The sequence below is a fragment of the Eptatretus burgeri genome, chromosome 1 (assembly GCF_056783735.1).
Source record: "Eptatretus burgeri isolate ZD-2024b chromosome 1, Ebu_testis_v1, whole genome shotgun sequence".
Taxonomy (NCBI): Eukaryota; Metazoa; Chordata; class Myxini; order Myxiniformes; family Myxinidae; genus Eptatretus; species Eptatretus burgeri.
The window spans coordinates 23,546,342-23,562,955 of NC_140961.1; the positions used below are offsets into that span (position 1 = coordinate 23,546,342).

Genomic DNA, 16,614 nt, shown 5'->3' on the forward strand with positions numbered 1-16,614 from the left:
GTGTGTGTGTGTGCATGTGCAGATTCTCTCAAAACACTTGTATAACAGATTTACAGAACTTGATAGACGGATAATCTATCATACTAAAATACACAATTTGGTGTCTGTCTGTCTGTCTGTGATACATTCGGTTATTACTCATCCAATCTCAACCAAACTTAGCAGAACTAAGGGTCACACAATGGAAGTTGAAGCAATTTCATTTGTCCCCCTCCCAAAGGGGTTTTTCACCTTGGGCAAAATCCGTGTTAAGATAGCTCATTGTGGAATTTTTCCAAGACTTTAAAAGTTGCTTTTCAAAATCTGATTCCATATTTAACGATCGGAACTCATGGACTGAATAATTATGTCAAAATGTGGAGTGAAATCGGGGAATTTTTTTCAGGAAAAAGCGATTTCTTTTTTATAATCCGATAAAAATTGTGTATATAATAATACAAATACGATATAAAAATAATAGGCTCCATTGGACGTGAGGTAAAATGGCTCCAAACAGAAGTGTTATATTCACAATCATCATAATTTCCATATAAGTTTTCTTTTTAGTGTTAAAAAGACCAAAAGTGATGATTATAAACATCATCAAATGTTGAAAGGTTGCGGCCCATCGGCGTCACTGGTGTTCTGAAGCAGAGTTTGTGTAGGCCCCAAGCTTCAAGCCGATACGATAATTCCTTCATGGCCCAGTGAAATTGGAATCTTCCCAAGCCATATAAACATGTTGTATTATATATGCACATACACAACCGGTCGAAAGTTATAGAACACCCCAATTTTTCCAGTTTTTCTGAAATTTAAGCAGTTCAAGTCCAGTGAATAACCGGAAATGGTACAAAGCTTAGCGGTAAACTGCCAGAGGTTATAAAAAAAAAGTTTAGGTTCCAAAAAACTGAAAAATAATGTAAATTTCAGAGTTGTTAATAAAGGCCCTTTTCAGGGAACAAGTAATGGGTGAACTGCAGCTGTTCTGCAGCAATGGAAGTAAATTAAGCCTTGAAAGTTGATGCAAACAATTCCTACAGGTGTCCCAACGTTTGTTGATTAGTTACAAACCCTGTCTGTAAAAAAAACCAGTGTTGGAACAGACTGTGTTGCTACACCCTCTGAAGCATTATTTGGACAACATTGCACTGCAGGAAGTAGTATATTGCTATCATAATGGCGAGAAAAAGACAATTAACAAAGGAACACAGATAGACCATTATAACCCTCAACAGTGTAGGTCTTTCCTTTAGAGAAATTGCAAACAAAGCCAAAGTGTCAGTGAGTACAGTTTCCTACACCATCAAAAGGCACTTCGAAACTGGAGGAAACTCTAACAGGAAGAGGTCTGGCAGACCCAAAGCTACAACACAATCAGAAGACAAGTTTCTGAGAATCAACAGCTTGCATGATAGGCGGCTCACAGGACAGCAGCTTCAAGCACAGCTTAGCACTGGTCGAAGTAAGGAAATCTCAGTTTCAACTGTGAAGAGAAGACTTCGAGCTGCAGGTTTGACAGGTTGAGTAGCAGTAAGAAATACATTGCTAAGATGACAAAATAAGAAAAAGAGGCTTGCCTGGGCTATGAAGCACCACCAGTGGACTACTGAAAATTGGAAGAAGGTCTTATGGACCAATGAATCAAAATTTGAAATCTTCAGTTCATCACGCACGGTTTTTGTTCGCCGTCGAGGAGGTGAAAGGATGGTTCCTCAGTGTGTAACACCAACTGTCAAACATGGAGGAGGAAGCGTGATGATCTGGGGCTCTTTTGCTGGATCCCGAGTCAGCAACTTGTGCAGAGTGACTGGCACCCTGAACCAAAAGGGCTACCACAGCATTTTGCAGCGCCATGCAATACCCTCTGGTCTCCGCCTAGTTGGTCAGGGGTTCATCCTACAGCAAGATAACGACCCAAAACCTACCTCCAGGCTATGTCAGAACTACCTTAGAAGAAAAGAACAAGACTGTAGGCTTCAAATCATGGAATGACCAGCACAGTCTCCAGACTTCAACCCCATCGAGCTGGTTTGGGATGAACTGGACAGAAGGTTGAAAGCAAAGCAACCTACAAGTGCAACACATTTGTGGGAACTTATGCAACAGTGTTGGGAAGAACTTTCCAAACAATATTTGATTTCCATTGTGGAAAGAATGCCACGAGTATGTTCAGCTGTTATATCTGCAAAAGGTGGTTACTTTGATGAGTCAAAAATTTAGATTGTTTCGTTCAACAAAACGATTCTATGATTTGTTCTATGCTTTATTTTCAGAGCACATTGAAACCAAAAACTGCTTAAATTTCAGTAAAAACTGAAAAAATGGGGGTGTTCTAAAACTTTTGACTGGTAGTGTAAGCAATCGCCATGTTTTGGCTTCATTACATAACCCGAGTTGTTTTTTTACCCTCACCGAAGGAGAGGATTGTGCTTGGGATGGGGACTGCATGTTTTAAATTTCAACTTGGTTGGACACATAGTCTGGCAGCCAGAATTATTTAATTTTTTGATCTGGTTTCCTTTTGATTTTCATTTTTTTGAAAAAAAAGGGCTGACTTGGCTGTGCCTGGATGGGTTTGAGGGTAGAAGAGCAGCAGCTGAAATGTGAATCCTCTCCAGGTTCCTCTTGATGACTTCATCTTTGCTTTTTACTTCTTTGGGTTCCTTCTGACAACTCCAATGCAGGACTGTACCTATTTGGTCTTCCATTTAATTTGAATTGAATTTATTTTAATCCCATTCTAAATTCAATTGAACAATAGTAAACGTCATGGGTCAGGGTCAGGTGTCCGATCAAAGCGGGGTTGCATCAAAGTGGGATGTTTTGGTACCTGGTCATCACTGCCAGCAGTTATAAATTGGCAGTTGTAGTTATGTCTCTTATTAATTACGCAACACACCAGTGCACAAACGCCACACAAAACTACACCAACACCACACAAAACAAGTTATGGTGAGGGTCTGCAATCTCCGATTGCTCTTTCTAGTTTTTGAGGCATTGAACAATCAAGCCAGCGTTGTGTGTCTATAAACCATAAATGTGTTTTTTAAATTTTAATTATTTTGGAAGATAATGAGGCTGTGCTTATACATCGCAGGTGTTATTTTTATTTTATTTCGGGAGCAAGCCAATTGAAGCTGTGCTTATACACCATATGCTTGTGCATTTCACATTAACGCCTGAAGCACAACAAAGAAAGCCTTACGTTTTGACCCGTTCATGTTTAGTATCCCATCTTGGGAAAAATGCCAGGGGCATAGAAAAGGCCTCTTTATTTGGTATGTGCCATGAGGCAAACTATAGAAAAGAAGGGACATTGCATAGTTTGTAGAAAATGCCAAACAATAGAAAAGAAGGGACATTCCATGGCTTGTGGAAAATTCCAGAAGATAGAAAATAAGGCACATTAAATAAAATCTCGTGTGCATGCTGCATTACCATTGTGTTCTGAGAAGGAACCAAGTCATCAAGTAATGCTCAAGAACGATTCATGTAAAGGGGAACCAATTTTTTTAAACAAATTAATCACACATGCACATTATTAGCCCCCAATAGACTGATCCCCAAAATGGGGACTTATGGATTTGGTCTCGATTTTCGTGTCCGTACATGCGTGCGTGCGTGCATGTGTGCGTCTGCAACCATATCTCAGACATGTATAGACCGATTTTATTTGTACTTGGCATAAAGACAACACATGATGGCATACATAAGCATGTCATTTTTTTTTGACATCAGATCCAAGATGGCCGACTGGTGGCCATTTTAAATGGACAAAACCCAATGTTGAACGTGTCCACAACCATTTCTCAGACATGCATTTTCCAATGTTTTTCAAACTAGGCACACGGATAATGAATGATATTGTTGCGGATTCGCGCCCGCCGGCGTGCTGACGGCCACGTAACTCGAATCGCGGCACGTCGCCCACCGGACGGACAATCCAGTCGTGACCCTCTCGGACTAACGCCGGGAACCAGTCACGGGTGGACCTTTCGGTCTCACCGCGATCGAGCCAATCGGCCCCCGCGTGGGATAGGGTTGCTCGCCAAATTCGACCTACCTAAGTACCCACACGGAGGGTAGACCGGGCGATCGCACCTCGCCGCAGGTCGACTTCGGACACGGGCCACTTAAGCGACCCGTTCCGTACTATCGGGATAACCGAGCGGTGTTATCGTCGGCCTCGATGGTTCGATTAATTATCGGGCGTATTCAGCCCACTACCAACCCTTTACGTGAAGCAAGATGAGGATTCAATGAGAGAAATGACGAAGCGAAGCGGGAAACAGTTCAACATAAAGCACATTTATTCGCGATGAACGGAAAGCACACATATACAATTCCACCAAAAGCACATAGAAAAGAAGAAGACAAAAAGCAAATGCGACAATGCAGATCTAATACCGATTACGCGAGCACACGGCAACACTTATACAATTTTACTTCACAGACGGCGCCGACAACACACATTCCCAAAGCAAAAGAAAAGAGAACCACCCTCCAGGATGAGGGGGTAGGCGGGCCTGGGGCCGAGACCGTGTCGGGCCTACCCGTCTGGTGATGAGACGCGGAGCGGCGGTGGTTCCTCAACTCCGCGGGCCTCGCGGACAGTGTCTGGTAGGGGGTGGGAAGGGGGCCCCCTTGGTCGCACTATCTCAGCGCGGGGGGGAAACAGGAGGGGGTTGCTGATGCTCGGGGAAAGGAGGATCTTTACTCTGTCTCGGGTCCCGCGACGAGCGTCTCCACCTCGACCAGGTCGCGCCGTCGGCCTCCCTGGTGTACAGCTCCCGGCACCGACGCGAGCACCCCCTCGTCTGCCTGCGCCGCCGCCGCCTCTCCACAGCTCCGTCCTCTTCGCTCCGACTCCAACTCCGAACTCTTCCTCCTGCGAACTTCCCAACTGCACTCAACTCCAACGCACACGACGACCCTTTTCTGACGAACGCAGCCGCTTATATAAGCCCCGTGGCTTCGCCTTTGACCCCCTGCCTTCGCCCTTTCACCTCGCTCCCCATTGGCCCGAGAAAAAGTGGGCGTGAATGCATTTTGATCCATGAATTTGCATATAGCGACCGCCCTCCAACGCCCTGGAGGCGGGGCCAAATCGCCCCTTGCTCACCGATTGGACGGAACAAAAGTGGGCGTGAGTCGTTTTTGATCCGTTTTTGGAGCGGAAAGTCCGTGGTTTTGTACACGCTGTTCGGCGCGCGCCCTGCACGAGTCCAATACCGGTACCCACAAGCGGCGCAAGAACGGTGGCGATGCGACGGTTGCGAGGTGTGACGGTAAAGGTCGTGGCTGTTGTGGTGAAGCGGCGTTGTGGTGGGTGGTTGATGTTGTGATGACTGTTGAGACGTGGTTGGTGGTGGTAATAATGGCGGTTGGTCCAAAATAAAGATAGTAAAAGAAAAACGGCTATCCTGAAGAGTCGCAGCACGCATGAATGACATTTATTCCCTCTAGACAACGGGTTTGGGCCTAACTACACATATACTAACCGAGATATCTCACCTAAGGGACCTGAATGGTGGTTTGCGAATTTGGTAACCACAACACTACCCCCTCCCCTTTTTACAGACTCGTCCCGAGTCGTCAAATTCTCGTGTGCCATCATGTGTAGTTTTCCCCTAGTACATTTTACCTACGGATCCCTGAGTGCGACATTCATGGTATTCGTGTCCCCAAAATAAATAACCTGAGGGCTGCGTAACTACCTAAACAAACTCACTCACACGGACGACTTAAATAAAATTGCCGGCGCTAGGACAGACATGCCGGGGGCGCACTCATATTTACAGTACATCTTAACCTTAACTTACAAATTTTACACTAAACCATGGCCCAGGATCACTGAACTCTGCAAAAAGAAAGCAGTTAGCAGGGAGCCAGGCTGCCCGCATGCAGTCTCTGGCTCAAAACAATGCAGGTGACAGGGAACGTGGCTGGCTGCTCACACGCAGTCCAAGGCCTTCCCTTTTGAACTGAACGCAGTGAACCACAACGGTGCATGGGCTGCACAACGCAGTCTCCGTGCCAGCTCAAGTGGCACACGCAATGAGCACAACGAATGGATGGATGAACACAAACACGGTGCACGGGCCGCCACTGCAGGCCCGTGTTGTAGCTGCCAACAGGGCAGTTCTCGCAGCTTGCAAACTGTTGCCTTGCGGATCCTGGCGCACATGGAAATGAACAGGGGGGGGGGGGGCAAAGCAAAATTGAACGGGGCTGGTGAATGTGGGCAGTGGGCATGGCATGGCAAAGGCAGCAGGCAAACACAGCCCGCAGAAGAAGGCCGCTGTAGGCAAACACAGCCGGCAGACGAACTGGCCGGCACAGGCCTTGAAGAAAAAACAGCCAGCCGGCAGATGAAGTGGGCCGGCACAGGCCTCGCAGCACAGCAGCTGCAGACGATCCAGCCGGCACAGGCCTTGCAGCAAAAACAGCCAGCCGGCTGAAGTTGGCCGGCCTCCGCCTTGCAGCAACGCAGCCAGCAGATGAAGCTGGCCAACCTTTGCCGTTCAGTGGAGGTTGGTGGAGGGAGTGCGGTGGTGCTGGCCACTCGGAAGGCGGGCTCGGACCTACCCTACGGTCTCCCTCCCAACCTATCGCCTTTGCCTGTCACTGTACATACCCACTCCCTTAATTTGTCAAACCCCAATTTAGCCCCAACTTATTTTTTTGTTGTTTTTATTTTTACTTCCCCACTATAAATCGTCCCCTAACCCCCTTTATCGTCCTTGTTCGGCTAACCTATCCTGTCACCTAGCCTACTCCCAACCCCTACGTTCCCTTCCCGGAGGGAACAAGGGAGAGCTAACGTCCTGTGCCGAGGCCCAACGAAGCCTCAGAATGGCCTCCCCAGAGTTCGGCGATCTATAACCAAAGTGGGTCCAGCGGCCCACAACGAGAGCGAGGGGATGGATGGTGCGGAGGGGTACATCTCCTAATCTACCCTACCATTTAACTGTTAAACTACCCCGGGGCTTTCAACAAGCGCCTCTCGCTTAAACTATTGGTTCTAACAACCCAGATTCCCGTCGCCTGTGTTGGTGTCCTCACAATTTCGGGCCTCGCCCCCCAATTTTCTCTCCGTGCCCTCACACGGTCTCATGGCTGGGACACGTGGCTCCCTTTGGCAGGCACGACCCTCTGCCGAATCTCCCGCTATGGCACCCCCGGGCACTACACTGCCTCCGAGCCTACCAGCTCCCTAACACCGGGGAGTGCCCCCCATGGCACCTCCCCTGAAACGCACACGTGGCAGGCTGGCTTCCCGGGCCCCTTTCCGAGGGTCACCCATGCCCACAACACTGCCCACGCGGCTAATGGCGCCCCGGGCCCCCGCACCAAGCAGGCGCACCCGTGCCCACTACGCTATCCCGGCCCCCCATGGGCCCTTGGCCTACCACGGCCGACTAGCCTGGTGCCCGGGGTACCCACTCAGCGATACTCACCTTTCGCAGCCACGCTCCCAAGCCCGTCAACAGGGCTCCTGCACCCCTCCAAATGGGTCTCGAGCCTACTTTCCCACCAACAACAAAACGACCTCCATTTTTCAATTTAACTAACCCAACTAACTTACTTTATACTGACCCCGGGGTCCCTTGGGCGGGAGTCACTCCTCCTCCCAATCACTCATCGCACCATGCATTCCCCATTTGCTCCATACACACAGACCCGCTGGCCTCACTCACTCATCATGTACTCACCTCACAACTCTTGAACACACACACCGCTGAACTCTGCCATCCTTCTAACTACATCCCCTAACTAACTCGTGCTCCCACGTCGCCCCTTAAACTACAGCACGTTCCTTTTAACACTACGTCGCTAAACTACGTCCCCTCTACACATCCAAAGTCTGTCTCTGTCTCCAAAATAATCCCATTTTATTTCCCAACCTAAAGCTCACTAAATCCCTCTACCTAATCCATTCCACGGACTCCATGAGGACTTACCCCTGCCCCATGAAGTCGGTCTAGCTAAGCTAACCCTTCCCCCTAACTAGTTTTCATCCTGTGCCCAGGTCAAGGGGGTCTTCCACCCCTTGCCCAGGAATCCTGTGCACCCGAAAGTGAGGCTTGCTTCCTTTTTTTTTTCTTTACCTGCGCAGCACCAGCGCGGCAACTCGCGCACTTTGCACCTGCCCGTGACGTCATGCAACTGCACGTGTTCCTCGTCCCTCCTTGGACGGCACCTTCCGGCAGGGATACCCCTCCTGCCGGATTCCAACCCCACGTGCAGCCATGGCGTCACCGTGCGCATAAAAAAAACAAGCCCCACGTCTCGAGGGGTTCCCCACGCGAACACATGTGCTTTGCCCGTTGGAGCTTAACACACACGATCGCGTGGAGAACCCGTCCGGTCCAAATCCATAATCCTGCCTAAACTTTGTCCGTCCGCGGGATCGGCAAATCCACCGCGTGCGTTTCCGGACCGGGACTTCACTATCGCAAGCGAGCACGTGGCGGTCTCGTGCGTTGCACAGCACGGACCGCGTGCTCACTGCTGGGTGAACCCGGCACGGTCCCCGAAACAGCTACAGCCGCTACTCGGCTTTCTTTCCTTACATGTCGCCGTCGTCGCCATTCAACCCACGCACACCTGCGTGTTACGACGCTCACACTCCATTCCATTACATTCACACCGGGAGACGCGGCTGCGTGCTCCCGCATGCCCACCGACATCTCCCTTACATACCGCTCTCTCACACACACGGTCTCCCTTGCACACAGCGACCTTGCACACGGCCGTTCACTCACTCGTGGTTCCTCATCCACCCACCGTGCCTCACTCATACACCGTGCCTCACTCGCACACGCGGGGGCACTCACCCGCGGTGCCTCATCCACACACCGTGCCTCACTCACACACACGGCGACACACACACGGTTCCTCATCCACACACGGCGTGCTGGGAAGCACGCACTCCGGCACCATCGCCACCACACCACTCACACACGGGGTCGCTTCCACACACGGGGACGCACTCACACCTTGCACCACACACACAGGGACAACCACACTGGGGATTTGTGTCCCCACAAGGGTCTCCGGGGCCTCTATACCCCCCAAGCTCTCCAAGCACCCGTCCACAGCACTCGTCCCCTCAACCTCGCAAAGCACGACCGAACTCACCTGGTCGTGACTCACCTCAAGGGGGCATACTCCCTCCCCTCGTTCCTGGAGGAGGCCATCCAGGTGCTCGCACCGGGCCTCCACCCAGTCCACCAGCTCACCCTCATTATCCTCCACTACCTCCGTGTGTGTGTGTGCGTCACTAACCTTGTCCAATTCACCCTCTATCTCCCTGTCTCTATACATTTCATTCTTTCTGTCGTCTCCTCGTGTCTATTGGTCTCTGCTTCTTTCTGGCGTCTTTCCCTTATCTTTATGTAGGTCAACCTTGCTTTCTCCTTAAGTCGCTCCCGTCCTTCCCTGTTTTTCACTCCTTGCTCTTTCACGATCTCTGCGTACCTCATCCTTGCTTTCCGTCTTAATTGTTCTCTTCTCTCCCTCGCAATTCCTTTCACCTCGTCTCTTGTCTCCCGTGTCTCTATACATTTTCTCTCCTTGTTCCTTATTTCTGTCTCTTCCTGGTTCCTTTTTCCTTCCCATCTGAGTCGTTCTTTCTCTCTGAGCCCCATTAGCTGTTCGTTCTCCCTCCGGAGCTCCTCAATCTCCGTTGACTCCAGTCTCGCTCTCCGTTTTAGTTGTTCAATTTCACACTCATATAGTTGTTGTTTTCTCTCCCACTGTTCCTCCTGCTCTTTGTTTTCCAATCTCATTGTTTCTTTCAATTGGCTCATTTCTTTCGTGTGTTTCATTCGCTGTTCTCTCACTACTCTTCCTCGTTTCCTCTCCTGTCCTTCCTTCTCCAGTTTCATGGTTTTCTTCATTTGGTTAATCTCCTTTTTGTGTTTCATTTGCTGCTGTCTAATTACTCTTCCTCGTTTCCTCTCCTGTCTTTCCTTATCCAGTTTCATGGTTTTCTTCATTTGGTTCATCTCCATTTTGTGTTTCATTCGCTGTTCTTTGTCTATCTCCTCGTACTCCAGCCTCAGCTTTTCTTTCAATTGGTCAACCTCAGATTCATGTTCTTTTTGTTTTCTATTCCATTGTTCCTCTCGTTCTTCCCTCTCCAATCTCCTTGTGTCCTTCAATCTCCTGATTTCTCCTTCCTGCTTCATTCCTTGCTCCTTCAACTTGTCCTCGTATTCCAACCTATTTTTTTCCTTTTGTCGTTCAGTTTCAAATTCATACTCTTTCAGTTTTTTATTCCACTGTCTCTCTTGTTCCTCGTTCTGCAATCTCATCGTTTCCTTCAATTGACGGATTTCTTTCTCCTGTCTCATTCCTTGTTCTTTGTATTTCCTATTCCACTGTCTCCCTTGTTCCTCATTCTGCAATCTCGTTATTTCTTTCAGTTGGCTGACTTCCTTCTCCTGTCTGATTTGTTCTTCCTTCATTACTCTTTTTTGCATCTCATTCTGCAATCTCGTGGTTTCCTTCAGTTGGCTGATTTCCTTCTCCTGTCTCATTCCTTGTTCTTTCAGTACCCTTTCTTGTTCCTCATTCTGCAATCTCGTTATTTCTTTCAGTTGGCTGACTTCCTTCTCCTGTCTGATTCGTTCTTCCATCATTACTCTTTCTTGCATCTCATTCTGCAATCTCGTGGTTTCCTTCAGTTGGCTGATTTCCTTCTCCTGTCTCATTCCTTGTTCTTTCAGTACTCTTTCTTGTTCCTCATTCTTTAATCTGGCCTTCGCTTCCAGCTGTTCGATCTGTACTGTGTGGTTTCTTAACGTTTCATTCTCTGTTGTCGTTCTTTCTTCTCTCACCATCCTCAACTCGTTTTGTAATTCCCTCTCTTTGTTTTGGTGTTTCTGTAACTCAGAAGCTTTCTTTTCCAATTCCTTTCTCATCTCCGCACACTCCGACTTTGCTTTGGCTTCGAATTGTTCAATCTGCTCAGTGTGGTTCCTTAACGTTTCATTCTCTGTTCTCTTCCTTTCCTCTTTTAACATCCTCAGTTAGTCTTGTAATCCTCTTTCTTTGTTTTCGTGTTTCAGTATCTCAGAAGTTTTTGTTTCCAATTCCTTTCTCAATTTGCGTGCTTCTTCACTCATTTCATCTCTTCTTTCCACCGCTTCCCTCCTCAATTCGTCCCTTTTTTACTGTATTCATTTAGTTTTTTCTGCCATTCCTTTCCCATTCTAATCTCCCCTTCCAGGATTTCTCTTTTAAACTGGCTTGCCCTTACCTCTCGCTTCAGTAGTTCCAATTCTCCATCTTGTTCGCGTTTTTCCTTTTCGAGCTTTGTTTTCCTTTCTCCTTCCTCCCTCAATTCTCCCTGCAGTTCTTCGAACTGCTCTGACTTTTCCAGCAATTCCTCCGACCTTTCCTCGAGCTGTCTCTCTCCTCTTTTTATCTTCCATTCTAGGCTTTCTCTTTCCTGATTGCCTGTTCTTATCTCTTCCTTCAATTGTTCCAACTCCCCATCGTGTTCACATTTTTTCTCTTCCAACAGTATTTCCCTCACTCTCTCCTCCAGTTCTTTGAACCGCCTTGCTTGCTCCAATAATTTTTCCATTAATTGCTTTACTTCCAAGTCGTGCTCCTTTTGTTTCTTTTCGAGCTCGGTTTTCCATTCTTCCTCCCATTGTTTCCTTTCCTGGGAGATACCAATCTGCTGTTCCCCTATTCTTTTGTTCAGTTTGCTCTTCGCATATTCCAACTGACGGGTATAAAACACTACCAAATTCTTTTTCCCACGTAATTTGTCGACTCTATTGGCCAAGTCATGTTTTTGCCACCGAATTCGTTCCAGTAAATCGTCCAATCGCTGTGTCCCCCCGTACACGTAATTTTTCTGAAGCGCATCTGCGTGCCGTTGTGACTCGTCCACTCCACGTTGCACCTCCTCGATATATTCTTCATAACGCTTCACCTTTTCCAAGACATCCCCCAATTGTGCCTGAAGCCTGCCAATGCTCGCATAGTCATCCTGCCACGCCTGCCATGGCACATGCCGTGACCACGTGCCTTGAACCGGTGACTGGGAGCTCACGCCTCGTGCTGTGCCATTAATATCAGCCCGCTCCGTGCTGCCATTGTGCGACTCCGTTTGCCGGCAAAGTTCGTGCTCAAGCCGCTCCCACTGACCACAGTTAGTGGTGGGGTTATAATTATAAAAAGAACCGACCTGGGCCATGGATCCGACATGACGACACATACCTAATACCACCGGCTCCCGCTCGCCTTGAGACGCCATCTTGCTTCTCGTAAAGGGTTAATTTCGCTCGCTCGTAATTTGGAGGGAATCGGGGGTCGCTTCTCTCACCCCTGGACCGATTCCCGTGAATTTAGCTGGAGACAGGAGAGCCCGTTTTCCTGTTCTCCGATACCAGTGCCGCGAGGAGGGCGATGGATTTGTATCGCACGACCTGACACCAGTGTTGCGGATTCGCGCCCGCCGGCGTGCTGACGGCCACGTAACTCGAATCGCGGCACGTCGCCCACCAGACGGACAATCCAGTCGTGACCCTCTCGGACTAACGCCGGGAACCAGTCACGGGTGGACCTTTCGGTCTCACCGCGATCGAGCCAATCGGCCCCCGCGTGGGATAGGGTTGCTCGCCAAATTCGACCTACCTAAGTCCCCACACGGAGGGTAGACCGGGCGATCGCACCTCGCCGCAGGTCGACTTCGGACACGGGCCGCTTAAGCGACCCGTTCCGTACTATCGGGATAACCGAGCGGTGTTATCGTCGGCCTCAACGGTTCGATTAATTATCGGGCGTATTCAGCCCACTACCAACCCTTTACGTGAAGCAAGATGAGGATTCAATGAGAGAAATGACGAAGCGAAGCGGGAAACAGTTCAACATAAAGCACATTTATTCGCGATGAACGGAAAGCACACATATACAATTCCACCAAAAGCACATAGAAAAGAAGAAGACAAAAAGCAAATGCGACAATGCAGATCTAATACCGATTACGCGAGCACACGGCAACACTTATACAATTTTACTTCACAGACGGCGCCGACAACACACATTCCCAAAGCAAAAGAAAAGAGAACCACCCTCCAGGATGAGGGGGTAGGCGGGCCTGGGGCCGAGACCGTGTCGGGCCTACCCGTCTGGTGATGAGACGCGGAGCGGCGGTGGTGCCTCAACTCCGCGGGCCTCGCGGACAGTGTCTGGTAGGGGGTGGGAAGGGGGCCCCCTTGGTCGCACTATCTCAGCGCGGGGGGAAACAGGAGGGGGTTGCTGATGCTCGGGGAAAGGAGGATCTTTACTCTGTCTCGGGTCCCGCGACGAGCGTCTCCACCTCGACCAGGTCGCGCCGTCGGCCTCCCTGGTGTACAGCTCCCGGCACCGACGCGAGCACCCCCTCGTCTGCCTTCGCCGCCGCCACCTCTCCACAGCTCCGTCCTCTTCGCTCCGACTCCAACTCCGAACTCTTCCTCCTGCGAACTTCCCAACTGCACTCAACTCCAACGCACACGACGACCCTTTTCTGACGAACGCAGCCGCTTATATAAGCCCCGTGGCTTCGCCTTTGACCCCCTGCCTTCGACCTTTCACCTCGCTCCCCATTGGCCCGAGAAAAAGTGGGCGTGAATGCATTTTGATCCATGAATTTGCATATAGCGACCGCCCTCCAACGCCCTGGAGGCGGGGCCAAATCGCCCCTTGCTCACCGATTGGACGGAACAAAAGTGGGCGTGAGTCGTTTTTGATCCGTTTTTGGAGCAGAAAGTCCGTGGTTTTGTACACGCTGTTCGGCGTGCGCCCTGCACGAGTCCAATACCGGTACCCACAAGCGGCGCAAGAACGGTGGCGATGCGACGGTTGCGAGGTGTGACGGTAAAGGTCGTGGCTGTTGTGGTGAAGCGGCGTTGTGGTGGGTGGTTGATGTTGTGACGACTGTTGAGACGTGGTTGGTGGTGGTAATAATGGCAGTTGGTCCAAAATAAAGATAGTAAAAGAAAAACGGCTATCCTGAAGAGTCGCAGCACGCATGAATGACATTTATTCCCTCTAGACAACGGGTTTGGGCCTAACTACACATATACTTACCGAGATATCTCACCTAAGGGACCTGAATGGTGGTTTGCGAATTTGGTAACCACAACAATATCTTACATAAGCACGTTATTTTTTTTTTCGAGATCAGATCCAAGATGGCCGACTGGTGACCATTTTGTAACTTAAATGTGTCCCTAACCATTTCTCAGACATGCATGCATGGTCCGATTTTGTTCAAACGTGGTACAAGCACAGTACATGATGGCATACATGTGCCCCTCACTTTATTTTGCGATCTGATCAAAGATGACTGACTGGTCGATGGAGGCCATTTTAGTTGTACATAAATATGGGCAAGCCTTTGAACTCCATGCAACAAAATTACCTAAACAATGGGGGTTATGACATTTTATGTCTTTTTCACTTGTCTTATGTGTTTTCTTTTTCAAAGTACACAAAAAACTTCAGGTACTGACGGGTTTTAACCGACAGTATATATGTAGGGCACCCTTTGATATGAACTTTTATAGAGCATTACTTGGTTCTTCCTAAGAACACAATGTTAGTACATCATGCACACGAGATTTTTTGAATGTGCCATATCTTCTATCGTCTGGCATTTTCCACAAGCGATGGAATGTCCCTTCTTTTCTATTGTTTGGCATTTTCTTCAAGCTATGCAATGTCCCTTCTTTTCTATAGTTTCCCACATGGCACATACCATATAAAGGGACCTTTGCTATGCTCCTGGCATTTTCCCCAAGAATCCTTTTTAAATGCTGAGCATCAAAAGCAGCAAGGAAGCAACACATTCCATTTTTTATATCTTTGGTATGACTTGGCCGGCGTTTGAACCACTGACTTCCCAGACTCATAGCAGACGCTCTTAACTAATTACACCACCAAGGCTAATTGATTTACAGTACTACCTTTCTCTAAATACCATCAGACACCTTTCGTTGGGATTCTAAAGACAGTAAAAATCAATCAGCATTGTAATTTTTGATACTTACTGCAATTATAAAGGTGGTTGAGCTTGACAATATCATTGTCACTCATGTCGGATGCTTGGCCAATTAATGTGTGGAAGTGAGGAATGTTGGTGCTGATTGTAGGCTTCTTTTTGTCATTGCTGAAGAACGAAGGTGGATAGTGCATGACTGACAAGTAGTCATAAGGTGTGTTGAACGTATCCGTTTCCACCGTTCTTTTCTTAAAATTATATTTCGCATCTAATAAATGTAAAGCATGACCAACAAAAATGAATTAATTGCAATTCATTCACTTTTTGACAAAAAGCATGACAACAGTGTAATTGTTAAATAGGATCATGTAATATTTTGCACAAATTACATTATAAACACCACCATGCTTCACTGCCTGACATGACAAAAAAAAAATCTAATGAAAAATAAACACTAGGAAAGATGTCAACTACAATGGCACTGGGTAGAGTGCATACCTCCACGAGGCTGAACAGTTTACATTTTGTATTGCACTGATAGGCCAGATCTGGATCCAGACCTGAACCAAAATCAAATCGGCTTAGTCTTGTCACCAAACCAACTCATCCACCTAATTTTTCCACAACTCATCTGTAACTTTTTTTGAAATATCATGCTATGCAGTATATCGTTTTTGGTCCCATCTCTCAATAGTGAAGAATCACTTAAGAAGGGGAAAATTCTCGTATCTGGATCTGGATCTTCATCAAAATCGAATAAAATTGTCCTCGTCATACATCCAACCTGTCCACCAAGTTTTATACGAATCCGTCCAGAACCTTTTGAAATATCCTGCTCACAGACAAACAAACAGACAGGAGTGAAAACATAACCTCCATGTAGCCTGGTGTTGGCTCAGTGGTTAGGGTGGCGGCTTGGGATCCTCGGGTCCTGAGTTCAAGCCCCGTCGGCTGCCGAATTAATACACCAGGGGGTTGACTCAGCCTGTCATCCTTCCGAGGTCGGCGAAATGAGTACCAGTTCCAGTGTGTGTACTGGTAGAGGGGCACTGCATCAGCGACACAGTCGCGCTTCAAGAAATGATAGCTACCCCGGCAGCTAAGCTGCCATACGACCACCACCACATAACCTCCATCCACCTTTTGTGACGGAGGTAAAAGCCATGACAACAACAAGACACATGTATACAGACGCAGGATGAAGAGACGACACAAATTATAAAGTACAGCATTAATCAAAATTAATCATAACAATAATAATAATAATAATAATAATAATAATAATAATGAAGCACTTGGACATAATGCACATTCAAGGTAAAAAATAAACCTGGTTATATTAGAAGCTGGAAGTTTATATCCACCCTTTGGGTGGATGGAGTATGTGCATAATTTGCTGAATAAAGTAGATGCTGAAATTAAAACCTGATGGATGTTTGTGTGGTGTAATTGTTTGCATTATATGTCATGGAAATGATAAACCTTTTTTTGATTGATTCAAAACATGAGCATGAATGAATCCCAGGAAATGAATGAGACAGGGAATTCCAGGAAATGAAAAAGGCAGGGAATCCCAGGAAATGAATGAGGCAGGGAATCCCAGGAAACGAATGAAGCAGGGA

The 16,614-nt window shown here is 48.0% G+C and overlaps 1 protein-coding gene across 3 annotated transcripts in view; it reads right to left on the reverse strand.

The window, feature by feature from the left end:
- LOC147034028 (meprin A subunit alpha-like) overlaps positions 1-16,614 on the reverse strand; it is a 203,213-nt gene that overhangs the window by 29,022 nt on the left and 157,577 nt on the right. For all 3 annotated transcript variants that reach the window (XM_085875390.1, XM_085875374.1, XM_085875382.1), the window contains one exon: positions 15,042-15,260. In XM_085875390.1, coding sequence (XP_085731516.1) covers positions 15,042-15,260 — 219 coding nt within the window. The remainder of the gene's footprint in view (positions 1-15,041; positions 15,261-16,614) is intronic.